Consider the following 14540-nt stretch of genomic DNA (forward strand, 5'->3'; position numbering starts at 1 on the left):
AAGTTTGGTTGGTGCAGGTACCATGACTTATCTTGCTGGATTTGACAAAAACAGTCCTGTGCAGGCGTACAAGCGTACAGGCGTACTCGTACTCGTCGTGTGATGGTTGGCTGGGCTGGGCAGAAGCGAGTGCGTGGCCCAGGGCTGAGTGCGGCTGCTGATGTGAGCGCTCGGGGTCGTCCCCAGAGATGGTCCTTGGCATCAAGAGCACAATGATAAGCTAAGAACTTGGACTAATGCGTGACCTGGCAGATCTGTCGGAGATGTCCAAGTCGGTCAGAGGCGAGAAGAGAGAGGATTCCTCAACACCAACGCCGAAGGATGCACGACAGCAGCACGCCCGGGCATTGGAACTGTCACGATGGTTCGATGGAGGAGCCCTCTCCCAATTTCAAACGCCGCGGTTCGGACCCTGAAAGGACAATAGGAAGTCGAAAAGTGGATGACCTTTGTCTGACATTGACCGAGGGTAAAGCGAGGGTAAAGGCAGGAGAGGAGCCAAGGAGGGGCTAGGTGAGGGAGTATCGGGTACTTGGTCGCCTCCGCTGGAGACGGTGCGTGAGAAGGTCACCACTACCCGCTGGCTCGGGAGTTGGCCCGCTTCCTTTCCGGAGCGGAGGCTGGATCCTGTGTCACCCCTGGATCTCAGTGAGGAAGTGATGGGCCAATAGAGCACCCTGGATTACTGTGTCTTGCTTCGGCTTCGGAGATGGTGGGGTCTCGCTGCCGTTGCAAGTCAGGCCAGGTCACGACGAGATCCAGATCCAGATCCCGAATATCCGACCGAGGAAACCTTTTTTTGTGTTGTCCTTGTGCGAGCCTCGACGATGCTGCACTGCACCCATTGGTTGTGTGTCTATTGACATTGAATTGGCACTGGCGGCATTGCTCTTGATGATTGTCATTGACAGTTGCCGTTGCCATTGCCACTGCCGGTGCCAGTGATCGGCAGGGCAAGAGAGGAGGCGGGACCAGATCCGTCAAAGCATCATGGGAAAGAAGAGGGGAGAGAGAAGAAGATGCAGCCATGCAACGGCAATACACAACAAACCCATAGTATCTAGTAAACTAGCTCTGCAGTGCCATTCCTCTTTGGAGTCTAGGCCGAGCAGGTGGACACCGGCCATTTCAAACCCGGACGGCGCGGACGGTCTGACCTCAGCCTCCAGACCAGAACCCCAGAACCAGACACCGCTGCCAAACTTTTGCGCCCCGACTACAATAGTCCACGTAGTCGCCCCCCTCCCTCTCCTACAATCCCTCCCCTTGTTTTGGCCGCGCCTGACTCTGACCGAAAACCTCGACACAACCAACACATTCAACCTCACCACCAGAACCTCCACCGCCTGTTTGAACACCCACGAGCACCCCAATTGACGCCGCGAACATGGACGCTGTTCTCCGGCAGTCCAAGGCCATGTGCCCCTTCATGAAGAAGGCATCGCCCGCCACCCTGCGCGCCCTTTCCACCTCGACTCGCCCGGCCGCCAAGGCCACGTCTTCCCCATGCGGAGGCATCATGTCCCGTCTGCAGGGGCTGGCCTACCGCTGCCCCGTCATGGGCAAGGCCCTCGCCGTCCAGTCCGCGAAGGTCGGCGGCATCAGCAGCACCAGCGGCATCGCCGGCCTGTCCGCCCGCTCCGTCTCCACCAAGCACGCCCACGGATCCGGCCATGCCCACGCCCACGCCCACGGATCCGGCCATGCCCACGCCCACGCCCACGCTCATGGCCCCCGGATGTCCAAGCGCTGCCTGCACAGCAGCCGCTCCAACGAGGCCCGCGCTCTCGAGACCCCCGTCGTCCCCGGCCGCGAGAAGGGTGAGTTGACGCCGAGACGATCTCCGCCGGTCCCTAGAATCTCTCGCTAACCCAGACGCCTTTGTATCCAGCCCATGCCCCTCATGCTGCTCCCCGTCACCCCGCCGCCCCTGCCGTCTACCCCATCAACGCCGACGCAAAGTTCAACTACGAGGCCTACTACAATGCTGAGCTCGAGAAGAAGCACAAGGACAAGTCCTACCGCTACTTCAACAACATCAACCGCCTGGCCAAGGAGTTCCCCCGCGCCCACATGGCCAACAAGGAGGAGAAGGTCACCGTCTGGTGCGCCAATGACTACCTGGGCATGGGGCGCAACTCCAACGTCCTGCGCAAGATGCACGAGGCCCTCGACGAGTACGGCGCCGGCGCCGGTGGAACCAGAAACATCTCGGGTCACAACAAGCATGCCGTGGAACTCGAGGGCTCCATTGCCAAGCTGCACTCCAAGGAAGCCGCCCTCGTCTTCAGCTCCTGCTATGTCGCCAACGATGCCACCCTGGCTACCCTGGGGAGCAAGATGCCCGACTGTGTGATCCTCTCGGACAGCCTGAACCATGCCTCGATGATCCAAGGAATTCGCCACTCCGGCACTAAGAAGATCGTGTTCAAGCACAACGATGTTGGGGATCTGGAGGCCAAGTTGGCTGCTCTGCCACTGCACGTCCCCAAAATCATCGCTTTCGAATCCGTATACAGCATGTGTGGCTCAATTGGTCCTATTGAGAAGATCTGCGATCTCGCCGAGAAGTACGGTGCAATCACCTTTCTGGATGAAGTCCATGCCGTCGGCATGTACGGCCCACACGGAGCCGGCGTTGCCGAGCACCTCGACTTCGAGGCCCACAAGCAGGGCCGGCCCCAGGGCACCATTCAGGACCGCGTCGATATCATCACTGGCACCCTTGGTAAAGCCTACGGCTGCGTCGGCGGCTACATCGCCGGCACCTCCAAGCTGGTCGATATGATCCGGTCACTTGCTCCTGGCTTTATCTTCACCACTTCCCTGCCCCCAGCAACCATGGCCGGCGCCCAGGCCGCCATCGAGTACCAGATGGACTACAACGGCGACCGAAAACTACAGCAGCTGCACACCCGCGCCGTCAAGGCTGCCTTTGACGAGCGCGACATCCCCGTAATCCCGAACCCCAGTCACATTGTCCCTATCCTGGTCGGCAACGCCGAGGTTGCCAAGAAGGCTTCCGACATGCTGCTGCAGAAGTACCAAATCTACGTGCAGAGCATCAACTACCCCACCGTGCCAGTCGGCCAGGAGCGGCTCCGCATCACCCCCACGCCTGGCCATACCAAGGAGCTGCGCGACCACCTCGTCAACGCGGTCGATGCCATCTGGACCGAGCTCGGCATCAAGCGCACCAGCGAGTGGGCTGCCGAGGGCGGGTTCATCGGCGTGGGTGAGGCCGACGCCGCTGCTGAGGCGCCGCTCTGGACCGACGCCCAGCTGGGCATTGAGGAGAACGTCAAGGAGATCAAGGCCCAGAACGGCGGCGAGCTGGCCAACGGCAGGGTCCTGGAGGCGCTGCTCGAGCGTGAGGCCGATGCGGTCAGGACGGTGAGCCCGGTTGCCTAAGTTCGTGTCCTTGTGCGCCAAAACTACAGCCTGTTGCCAACCACGAACTAGAGGGGAGCTCACCAGGCCGGAATCACGTTCTCTCGAGCGGGCAACAGTGACTCGGTAGGGGGGGAGGTGAATGATCTGCACTGAATTTCTACCATTCTGACACTATGAAGTACCCAACTTCAAACCTCTGGTCCATCCGTCCTCGCTAGATACGATCCCGCGTACCTGGACGTATACTGCTACTGGGATATGTCCTGGATAGATATATATATGCGATGGGCGGGTGTGCACCTCACAATTACAAAAAAACATTTGGCATCGCCTGCTGAGCGATACAACTGCCACAAACTTTTTCGGGCTTCTTTACTTTGAATATGGTGAATGTGAATATGAAATTCCATGTGCTACCGTTCATTTCAAGGGCAGACATTGTTATTTCCGCCAGCCGCGTTCGTCAATCTCGCTGCTAAGTATTAATCACCCGGATACAACTCGCGCCTACCATTCAGTCCTGTTTCAGACCAACTCGTATAGATAGACCCCTGGATACGTTCCACGCATACTAACCGACCCTTCGATAGACTGTATCTTGACTTTCGTATGACATAACAGGGATCTTAGGAACCCAGCCCATCTTGCCCTACAGACTGAGAAATATCAAGTCCTGGGAATAACTGCCTGAATAGATCCCCCGACCAGGCTCCTAATGAAGATATAATTTCTCAGAACCTTGCATAGCGAACTTGACTGTAGTAATTGCCTACACCCTACGTTGTCTCTTGTCCCACTACGACAATCATTGTCGTTCCAGCTTAGTAGAGGAACTCGAAGAATTTAAATAGTCTACAATTTCTCAGAAGTACAAATGCATTGCTCTATTTATGGCGGTCTCACTTAAGCAGCCTTCTCATGTACGTTCCGTTCCTTGTCAGCCATTCAGTCATTGAAAGGCCATCCCACGAGCCCGATGTTCAACCTTGTTCCCTTCTCAATTTCTGCTGCCTGAGCCTTCAGCTCGTCCACGTCCCAGTTGCACCATAGAAACTTGCCCTTCAGAAAGCGGGCCTCAGGACTTGCAAGCCAGACATTAAAGCTTGCCGGCAGAGACACTACTTCAAGGTCAGCCTCAAAATATTCTCACTGCAGTGCGCCGTATCTCTACTCACCATCATCAACCTGCACGCCCTCGAAGCTCTTAGCACCCCCGACCTTCAAGTTCAGCTCGGTTAGTATCACCCCAGGCTGCGTATGAAACACGCTCAGGTGCGGGTTCGAGAGCGCCACCGTGTCCCACAGCCGGAACACGGCGATCTTGGCGACGCAGTACGCGGAGAAGGCGTCGTTGACGCTCAGGTGCGCGGCCCACGAGTTCACCGCGACGGCGACAGCCCCCTCGGGCGCGGCGTGCCGCACGAACGCCTTGGCCACCCACAGCGCGCCCGCGACGTTGGCCTGCACGGTGCCCAGGAACGCCTCGCCGTCCGCGTCGGGGACGCGCTCCTTTGGCCCCACGCCCGCGGCGGTGTCGACGAGGACGTCGATCTTGCCGCTGCTGCCGCCCGCGGCGAAGTGGGAAAAGGCCGCGTCCACGTCGGCCTGCTTGGTGACGTCCGTCGGGATGGTGATGACCTCCACACCCGGGTAGGTCTTTTCGATGTAGGCCTTGTTGTTGAGGAGGGGGCCTTCGCGCCGGCCGAGGAGGGCGATCCGGGAGGCGCCTGCCTGGGCGAAGTGGCGGGCTGTCTCCCCGCCGATGCCCGTGGTGCCGCCCCCCGTGATGATCACAGATTTACCTCTGGCAGAGAGTTCTGGGCGGGCAGGTGAGGTGGAGGGCTGGGCTTTGGTGTGCCATCGCTTGGTTGGGGAGGGAAACGGCGGGACGTCGGTCATGGTGATTGTACGATGCAATTACCCTTGGGTGAGAACTTGACTAAATAGGGTAGAGAGAAGGGGTTTAAGCTGATGGCGAGAAGCATTTGGGAAATACATGATGTTTTCAGCGACAAACATGTCCATATTTATGCAGGGCAAGTTGTGCTGTTTCTCCGGAACAGACAAATTTGTACGCACACTCGTGTGCGTACCTTGCCACATTGAAAGCACAGGCAGTGACCCAAGTATCAACACCTATCTCGGAGTCTGCCATCCAGAATATGTGTAGCCAGAAGCCAGCCTAAACGGACTGAACAGTTGATTGTAAACTCCGAGGCACAATGAATGCATACCCATGCGGGCCTCTAGTTTACAAATTGTCCCGCCCGGCGAACAACACGCTGTAGTCCATTTTGAGAAGAGCGTTGGCACCGCTCGCCCCTTCGGCATTAAGCCAAGATGCTGACAAACTACCACCCATGGGCCAGTCTTAAGTAGCAAATAATAGGCAATCCATGGGCAATCTGAATCTTGTATTCCACTGGTGCACGTTTCAATTCATTCTTGTACAAGCCGTTGTGTCGTTACGCCATCACTTTCACAATTTGAAATGGACACGACCGAGAGCCGACCCCGGTCTGTCTTCTGGTGCATGCAATGCAACAAGCCCTTTCACAAGCGTGAGTTGTGCACACCCAGAAATCCAACATCGCCGTCCGCCACCCGTCAGTGCCATTGCTAATACCATAGATATGGGGCCCTAGAGTCGACTCTGAAGAGGCATGGATGCTATTGTCGTTCTCGAAGGTCTGGGCCTTCCACCTCCACCCGTCCTCGGTCTTGTGTCTCTTGCGCCAGTGGGAAGGTGGCCTGTGACAACAAGCGGCCTGAGTGCTCGAGGTGCATAAACAAGGGGATCGAGTGTCACTATCCAATCAACACTCCAAAAGCCAGTGTCCGGGGTCAGGAGAGGCACACCGGACGGGGCAAGGCGGCAAACTCACCAGTTGCAGAGTACCCTCCTGGCATCAGAGAACCAACAGAAAGAGATAGCACTGGCGACGTAGTTGTCGACGGTGCACCTGCCCTCTCAGAGCAGGAGCTAGCAAGTTTTGGAGGGGTTTTTCTTGGTTGGGATGACAGCGGCGCTGGTCTCGCAGACATTTTCGATACCCCGATGTTCAACTCTTCAGTCTCACCGGACTCGTCGGCATTGACGTTTCAGACGACAGCATCCGATGCTCAGACATACCACACACAGGACAGCTTGGACTTTTCCAGCTCCCCGATACCGAGAACGCCTTCTGTTGTTGTTCCATCACTTATCCGCCGGCCGAAAACTCAGCCTAGGACACAGAGGACCGCAAATCTCATCCTCCACAACCTGAAGTCCTACCCACTGATGATCCAGCACCACAATGACCTTCCACCCTTTATCCACAAGAGCCTCATCTCTTCGAATTTCGAGGACGCCGACATGGAGTCATTGACCAACTGTCTCAGTCTGGTTCACATGCTCAACGGCGGAGGCCAGGCGGGCCGGAAACTGTTCTGGAAAAATGTGCAGATGGAATGTGAACGCCTGTCTGCAGAGGTATGATCACTTCATTACAGGTACACTTAAGCGGGCTGGTGTTGAGAGAAGCTGAAACGAGATTTAGCATCTAAATCTCAGCAAGTGGGAGCTACTTTCAGCTATACAGGCCCTGACCATGTATGTTCTCGTGCGGTTGGGTGAGGGCGAGACAGAAAACAATAATATTGACGTTATGTTGGTGAAAGCGGTCTCGGCAAGTTCAGCCCCTCTCCTGATCTTTTATTCTTTACTGTCCTACAATTCCCAAATACCAATACTCTAACATGATGGCATAGTTGATCATCCAACAACTTTCCCATGTCGATACCACCTGCCAGATGCAGTGTGTGTCATGCAACAATAGACTTGAGACGAGCTGGAAAGAATGGGTATTCAGGGAGTCCAGGAGAAGGTATGACGTCTACTTCTATTCTCGATCCATTACCAGTGGACATGTCAGCCGTAGGGGGACTAACTACTAGCAAACAAAAAGGCTAGGTGTGGTCTACCGCGTACTAAACATGCTCATCTACTTTGACCCGGCGGCCATGTGCTATCTACCAGACGACCTCGTCCTGGCGCCCCTGCCGGCCAGGAGGCAGCTGTGGGAGGCCGGCGACGAGTCCGCGTGGAGAGGCAAGAGACACAAGGGGCCACCCGGCGCCCAGGTGTCGTTTGGGCTGGCCGCAGGCGGTGAGGTCGTCAGGCTGGACGAGGGCCGGCTCTCCTGTGGTGATGCTTGTGTGTCCCCTCGCCGGGCGTCGGATGCTGCTGGACCTGATCCGTCGCCGGGATGGGAGGAGTGGTGCTCGGGCATGGATGGCTTCGGCGGGCTTGTCATGCTTGCTGCTTCTTTGTTAGGGTAACATTACTTTTACGCTGAGTTGGAGGCGCCTCTACTCTGATCTGAGTTGAGACTGATGTCACCGTCACTGGCCTCGCGACCCAAGCGTCAGTCATGTGAATTTCGGCCTAACTACGCAGTATACGTAGGCTGGTCCCATCGTCATCATCCAGCAAGCAGGGCATGATCGCCAGAAATGCACGTGGGCCCAACACGGGAAACGTTTCTGGTCCCACACAAAGCCATTCCCTTTCAGTCTGTCGCCATCGACCAGCAGCTGCTAAAGCCGTATCAGGCACTTCCAAAACATTATGGGCCCTGGAATTGCTCTGTCTATCCACCACAGCTACAGCTCCTCCTAAGGGCCACATTCATGACGCTTGCTTGATCGTCCAAGTACCACCGCCGACTTCGCCGCCCTGGCAAGCAATTTGTCCTCTCTATGTGAGGCAAAGAAATGCAACTTCCCGCAAACACCGACCCTTGAGTTGTGAAAATGCTTCGCCAGAACGCGCCAGGCCTAGCTCAGCGATAACTCGCAAGCTCATCCAGCTTTTTGACCTCCAGAACGCCCAAGTCCAGCAAAGCCCTCAGAGATGACCCCACCATGCCAAGATCAGCTCATCCTTTCTTATTAATGAGACCAAAGCAAAGCCGAGCCAAGTAAAACCGCAGTCGGCCAGAGGGTATCTTTGAGATCAACTCCGAAAGGAAATCTCCTATAAGTTGTGTCAAGCGTAAAACAAGCAAGAAACAAAATGAGGAAAAGAGAAAAGAGAGGATGGGATGGGATGGTGGTGTCAAGGGTAGATCAGTCATCATCAATGACAAATGGGTCTGAGATCGTCTTTCCATGCCCACGAGGCGGCATGGTTTGCCGTCGTTGCTCAGCCTTTTCGACCTTGACCTGTGGCTGCCTGGGGCCATCTTGCGGTTTGGACTGCCTATTCGCCCAGACCTTCCGGATAGCCGCCAAGTCCCTTTCTTTCTGGCTATTGACTTCAGTTTGCTGGCCGTCGTCAGTCATTGACCGCTGTAAGATCCGTCGAGAATGCTGAAAATGGCGAAAAGTCAGCCCGATGTCCAAATGTCGGGGCAGCATCAGGTGGTGAAAAGATCAGAGGGGGTCGCCTACATCAGGATCCTTCATGCGCTTGTCATCCTGAGACTGTGGTACCGAGCTGCGTCCATCCAGGAGATTCTCCAGACCAGCCTTGGGGTTCCCAGCCGTGGCCAGAGCCTCGGCCGAAACGGTTCCGTTGAGGATTGCATCCGCACGGTCTTGGCGTCCCCGAACGAGGGCCTTCAGCTTGGCCCATATGCTGTTTCTCACGAGACCGCCTCCCTTGATGTTTCTATTGATACGCTCCACGACAGCCGACACCTCTTTTCTGAGAGGAAAACTCGCCTGCCTCGTCAACTCAGCCTGGAAATCACCCATTCCATCAACATTGGTGGGCCTCGACATTATCGACCCCATTCTTATAGGTTCCATGGATTCTCGAGGGACAGGGATACCATGGTCTGCTGGGCCAGGAATCGGTCGCTTCTGCGTGCCGCCTATCGCCATAGGCAACATGTCTTGCGGTGCAGTGGGTCGCCCAGGATCACCTGCTGCCATTTGCGCACTGCGGCTCTGAGCTGTGTCCATAGTGATCGGCGTCATGCTCGATTCGACAGCAGCTCTTGACAGACTCTGTGCTCCAGCAGCACCAAGTTGATGATGTCTGGGGCCCGACTCCACGAATGGGTCGTCTCGAGCGAGCACACGCGGTGCTAGGTCGTTGTGGAGAGTGTTGGCATCTATCAAGCCATCTGCGTTGTGCTGGTATGGAACCTGTCCAAATCCGCCCGACGTCACCGCATAACGCTGGTACAAGTCGTGCTGGTAACCTCCCATGGATATTGGGAAATTGGGCGGAACTGGAATCGGAATTGTAGGTGCCATCTGTGTCAGAAAATTAGCGTTGGGATCGACCGCCATAAACTCGAACTCCATTGGTGACGGAGCAAGTATAGACCGGAATTCAGGGGGGAGGGACATTGTCCGGTTCTGGCCACCGACGTTCTTAGAGTCCAGGGGAGACAGAGGAGGAAGAGAACCTGCACGAACGTCGGGCATTCCAGAAGCAGTGATGACTTCACCAAGGAATGGTGCAGCTGTGGATGCTGAAGCTGAACCAATGGCTTGGGTAGGGCGAGAAAACGCAGGAGAAAACGCAGCGGCAGAATCGACAGAGGCTGTATGGAAAAAAGATGAGATCTCTCGTACTTGTTCCGACGGCTGGGGGAGGAGTCCAGGGGGGTTCTCCTCCGCAGGGTTGTTTCTCCGAGAAATTTGCTCCTGCACAAGCTGGCGTGCTAAAGCTATTTCATCATCCTCCAGTTTATGGGTGTCTTCTTCTTCGAAAGTCTCTGTCGTGCTGATGGATGAAATGCCCTCGCGGACCTCCTCTGAAAGGAGCAGAGTGTCGAGGACGGCGTCCTGCCCCAAATACGCTGCCGTGTCTTGGTGCTCGACTTGCCGAGGCTCCGTGAAGTACTGCCTGATCGATGTTGCTTTGGGCAAGGGATTCTTCTTGTCCACCACGCTGGACGCCAGCTGGTTCTTAAAGACCTGTTGATTGTGCAGGGTCTTCTCGAAAGTGCCGTCACAGATCAGCCAGTACACAACCACTGGCTTGGTCTGCCCAATACGGTATGCTCGACCAATCGCTTGCTGCTCATGGACTGGGCTGTGCTGGAAGTCAAATATAACAACCCGGCTTGCCCCGTAAATGTTGAGACCTACGCCGCCTGCAGTAGTCGAAATCAGGTAGACTTGTCCAGAACCCTCATTGAATGCCTTGACCTGTGCCTGGCGCTTGTTGACTTCAGTTTTGCCATCTAGCCGCTTATACACCAGTTTCTTCAGTCTGCAAATATTCTCGATGAAGTCCAAGGAGGGGATGCTTTGAGTGAACACCAGGAGGTTCTCCCCCAGCTTTGTCGTCTCCTCGATGATCTTGAAGAGCGCGAGCATCTTGAAGGAGCTGTTGAGATCTGCATAACCCTGCTGAGCGGTGAGCGCGTTCAAAGTGGTGGACACGACTTGGTGAGGCAGTTGGTCTTCCTCGTCCTCCTTGCTGGCAACTTTCTTGGAGTCCAGTTGCCCGCCCCCCGGCAGCTTCTGCTTCAGAACCCGTTCAAGAATCAGCGGATGGGCAAGTAGCAAGCCAAGAGTCCTGATTAAACCCCACATCAACGGATTCTGTTCACCGCCTGTCCCGTTAACTGCAGCCAGGTGGGATAGGTATACTGCCCTCTGTACACTCCTAATGTCGAGATAAACAATGTACTCTGTCTTTGGCTGTAGGCTGTCTTTGAGAGTGGCAACAGTCCTCCGATGCACCTTGGGCGCCACGAGCTGCGTTAGCGCCGCCAAACGAATTTTGGCCTTCTTCTTCTCTGCGCGAGAACTGTCTTCGTACAGCCCCTTGGCAATCGGGCTGGTGTACTCCGAGTTGAACCATTTCTTTTCCCCCAGGAATCCGGGTGCAACCCTGGGCAGAGATTAGCATTAGAAGGAGCCAGTAGGATGGGTCGCACTCTAGAGTAGACGTACCATTGGATCATGGCATAATATTCATCAACGTTATTAGCCAGTGGTGACCCTGTCAGGGCGATTCTTGTATTCGTTCTGAAACGACTTGCAATGTTGCTTCTCTGTGACTTTTCGTTCTTCAGCTGGTGCGCCTCATCGCCAACCACAATGGAGGGCGATTCCAGAATCAGCGACAGCAGGTTGTCTCGTTTCGCGATTTGCGTGAGCATTGTGTACCCGATCACCAGGACGCCACCCTCATCCGCCCATTCTTGGATCATGTCAGACCGCTCATCCTCAGACAGGTCGGCGCTGACCCAGAGAAGAGGCCCAAGGAGACCGACAGGGGCCCATTTCAGAATCTCCTCCACCCAATTCTGAAGTAGGCCCGCAGGGCAGAGTATGAGTGTCTTGGACACCTTCAGATCATCGGGTATTTGGCAGGACACCTTGGGGTCTTCGGACTTCGCTGCCTCTTGAATTGCAGTCAGGAGCGTAACCACCTGCATCGTCTTACCCAAACCCATTGCATGCGCGAGGAGGCAGCCCTGCTTCGCGTCTGACAAGATCTGATCCCACATGAAGCGGACTCCATCGATCTGGTGGTCTTTGATATAACCGGCTATGTGATCGTGGATGTACACAAGGTTCTGGCCCTCCAGCTTGGACTCGTTGATGATAAGGCGGGATTTCTCTCTTGGGAGTAGTGAGCCCTGGACTTGCTGTCGAAGCTGTAGTCTTCGCTGCTCCTGCTCTCTCTGGCGCCGCTTTTCCTTGTCCCTGACGTTCTGTGAAGATCCAGCTGGTGCTTGCTTGGGCTCAGCAACTGGTATTGCGCCAGAGCTTTCAGGGGCATCTTCTCCATCAGTTGAGAGGTGCTCATCCTCCCCCTGCGTGTAGCCGAAGTAAGGAGCTAGTGTCGTGAGTAGGGACCAGAATTCAGCAAGGTGTCCTATTCCTGCCTGAACATGCCCGATCAGACCTGTATCCATCTTTGCAAATTTGGAAAAGGCTGATTCCGAGTGTTTGTTCAGGTAGATGGCAAACAGTCTGGTGAGCAGGGCCGCTGTGTCATATCGGTTCTTCTCCCTTGACCCTTTGGCCAAGTCTGAGGTGGGCTTGGAGTAATTGCAGATGAAGTCGATATACTCTTGTCTGAACGATTCAATCGAATCGTTTTCTTTCTGTAGGAAGAGCACGCTGTGGAAAATGTCATCCTGTCTGCCTTTAGGCTGGTTCAAGAGCAAAGATACAATGAGTCGCTCAACGTCCCGTCTCTCCTCCCAGTACAAGGACCCCTTGTTGTGGATGGCCTTTGGCTCACTCAGGGGAAACTTCTCCGCGGCCGGGGACGCACCATGTGGTGTACGTTTGGCAGATCCCCGCGGTGTTGCAGGTCCTCGCTTCGGCTTGGTCGGAGTCACTAAATCGATCAGATTGTAACTTCGACTTCGGAAAGGTGAGTCATCAATCTGCGTCAAGTCGTGCATTTCGATGTCATCGCTGGTGCTAGACAGGAAGCTGTGAGATGGATTCAATGACACGTTCGAGACTGAGTGCTCCACGTTGTCCTCCTGGGGCTCCACGGGCTGGTCTCGAGGATCAGCCTCCTCATAAGGGTCGTCATCAACAATGAAGTTGTGCATATCCTCCTGCAGCTCGTCTTCACTCCAAAGATCGATGTCGTCTTTACGCTTCGTGTGAGGCTTCCTCTGGGATGGTGCTTTCGGCCGGATGACCCGTTCCGGCGCATGTGGGCTATTGAGCACGCCGATAAGCCACTTGATGTGCTCAATCTTGTCGACATCCGGCTGCAAGATATCAGACATGCCACGAAGCTCGGATTCCGTCTTGTACTGGTTATCCTTCATCTCGGCAAGTGTCTTATCAAGGCGTGTCCGCCCCTTCCAGAGCTCTTCGGACATGGCTTTGACTGTGCTGCCTCTGGTGCCGTGTCTTCGGGCGTCGTTCCACATCTTGTAAGCTTTGTGCTTTTCTTTCGGAAGCTGCTGCTCATGCCAATGGGTAGTACATCCATCCAACATCTGCTTGAGAATGTCATCTTTCTCGGACGCATCGAGTACGCCAAGATCTTGGTCTGCTTCCTCCCCTTCCATTTCCTCTTCTTCGATGAGCTTGTCCAACTCAGAACCGTATTCCTCGTCATCAGACTGTCCATACAGTGGCAAGATGTCGTTGGCCTTATCATCGAATCCTTGCTTCTGGCGACGGAGATATGCCTTCAGCTTGTCGGCAACATATTTCTTCTTCGCCCTGCCAATGGGCTTGGGTCGTCCCCAGCCAAAGTTCACATCATTGTCTGTTGAGGTTGAAGCTTCAATGATACCTGACCTGGGGAGCTTACCATTGCCCCAGTACGCCCCAGGGCTGCTCTCACACTGCTTAAGGTCCATTTCGAGATCTTCCAGTGGAGCCTGTGGCATCTCCCCGTGCGTTGACATCCATGCTGCTTCCTTCAAAGAGTGCTGAATGGTGTCCAGCTCAGTGGGAAGGGGTGCAATATTGAAGGGCGAGCCCGCGTTGGAAGGCCGACTTGTTGTAGTCATGGCTGATATTTCCAAGCGCTTCGTCTTTTTCTTAGGCGGCTCATCAGGGTGTTCGTCGATTCTTGGGGTTTCGACACCGTTCTCGACCGTCTCAACGGAGCGCACAGTAGCTGGCGCTAGCGCTGGTACACTGGCGTCAGACATTGGGGTGAAGGCCTGGTGGGGGGCCTCAGTGGTTTCAACGTCGGAGTCAGCATCCTTATCTTTCATGGATGCCAAATAGTGCCTGTACTTTGGGCTCCGCGAGACGAACTGGCCGATGGCATGGCGAAGATTGACCTTGAACTTGGCCTTGGTAATACCCAGGTCCTTCCAGAGGTCATCCTCTGGAGTGGCCAGCAAAGTCTCCCCGTCGTATTCACCCTCTCTCAACTTCTGGGCCAAAGGTTCTGGATCTGGCAGCTTGGCACGAGGAGTAGGTATCCAGCTGCGATCCGAGGTACAGAGTTCCTGGACTACGCGATCTATCTCCCAGTCAAAGGGATCGTCACCCTTCGCCCGAGCCATGCTGGGCGGGTACATCAATCAACTGTGGGAAATGATATTAGTCAAGCGAAGGTAGTCAAGCGAAGGTTCCTGGAATGGGTGTATGATTGCTGGTCTTTGTGTTATGTCGAGGACAAAGGTGATTGTCAGGACTGGTGGTCCACACAGGTCGAATCAGGTCGAATCGAATGGGAGGTCGGTCTGATGAAA

At 55.2% G+C, this 14540-nt stretch overlaps 4 protein-coding genes across 4 annotated transcripts; 2 read left to right on the top strand and 2 right to left on the bottom strand.

Annotated features, from left to right (window-relative positions):
* Nucleotides 1–1387: 1387 nt before the first annotated feature.
* INS49_006143 (uncharacterized protein) lies at nt 1388–3411 on the top strand (the record flags this gene model as incomplete). The annotated part of the gene is made up of 2 exons (XM_043166918.1): nt 1388–1820; nt 1892–3411. 2 exons carry the CDS (start codon nt 1388–1390, stop codon nt 3409–3411), a joined length of 1953 nt encoding a protein of 650 aa, XP_043028062.1.
* Nucleotides 3412–4338: 927 nt separating this feature from the next.
* Nucleotides 4339–5292, bottom strand: INS49_006144 (uncharacterized protein; the record flags this gene model as incomplete). Its single annotated transcript, XM_043166919.1, has 2 exons — nt 4339–4511; nt 4569–5292. The coding sequence occupies 2 exons, from the start codon at nt 5290–5292 to the stop codon at nt 4339–4341; spliced, it is 897 nt and encodes a 298-aa protein (XP_043028063.1).
* Nucleotides 5293–6451: 1159 nt separating this feature from the next.
* On the top strand, nt 6452–7716 carry INS49_006145 (uncharacterized protein; the record flags this gene model as incomplete). Its single annotated transcript, XM_043166920.1, has 3 exons — nt 6452–6868; nt 6936–6988; nt 7344–7716. The coding sequence occupies 3 exons, from the start codon at nt 6452–6454 to the stop codon at nt 7714–7716; spliced, it is 843 nt and encodes a 280-aa protein (XP_043028064.1).
* Nucleotides 7717–8811: 1095 nt separating this feature from the next.
* On the bottom strand, nt 8812–14366 carry INS49_006146 (uncharacterized protein; the record flags this gene model as incomplete). Its single annotated transcript, XM_043166921.1, has 2 exons — nt 8812–11236; nt 11299–14366. The coding sequence occupies 2 exons, from the start codon at nt 14364–14366 to the stop codon at nt 8812–8814; spliced, it is 5493 nt and encodes a 1830-aa protein (XP_043028065.1).
* Nucleotides 14367–14540: the final 174 nt, after the last annotated feature.

The sequence above is a fragment of the Diaporthe citri genome (assembly GCF_014595645.1).
Source record: "Diaporthe citri strain NFHF-8-4 chromosome Unknown scaffold_2, whole genome shotgun sequence".
Taxonomy (NCBI): Eukaryota; Fungi; Ascomycota; class Sordariomycetes; order Diaporthales; family Diaporthaceae; genus Diaporthe; species Diaporthe citri.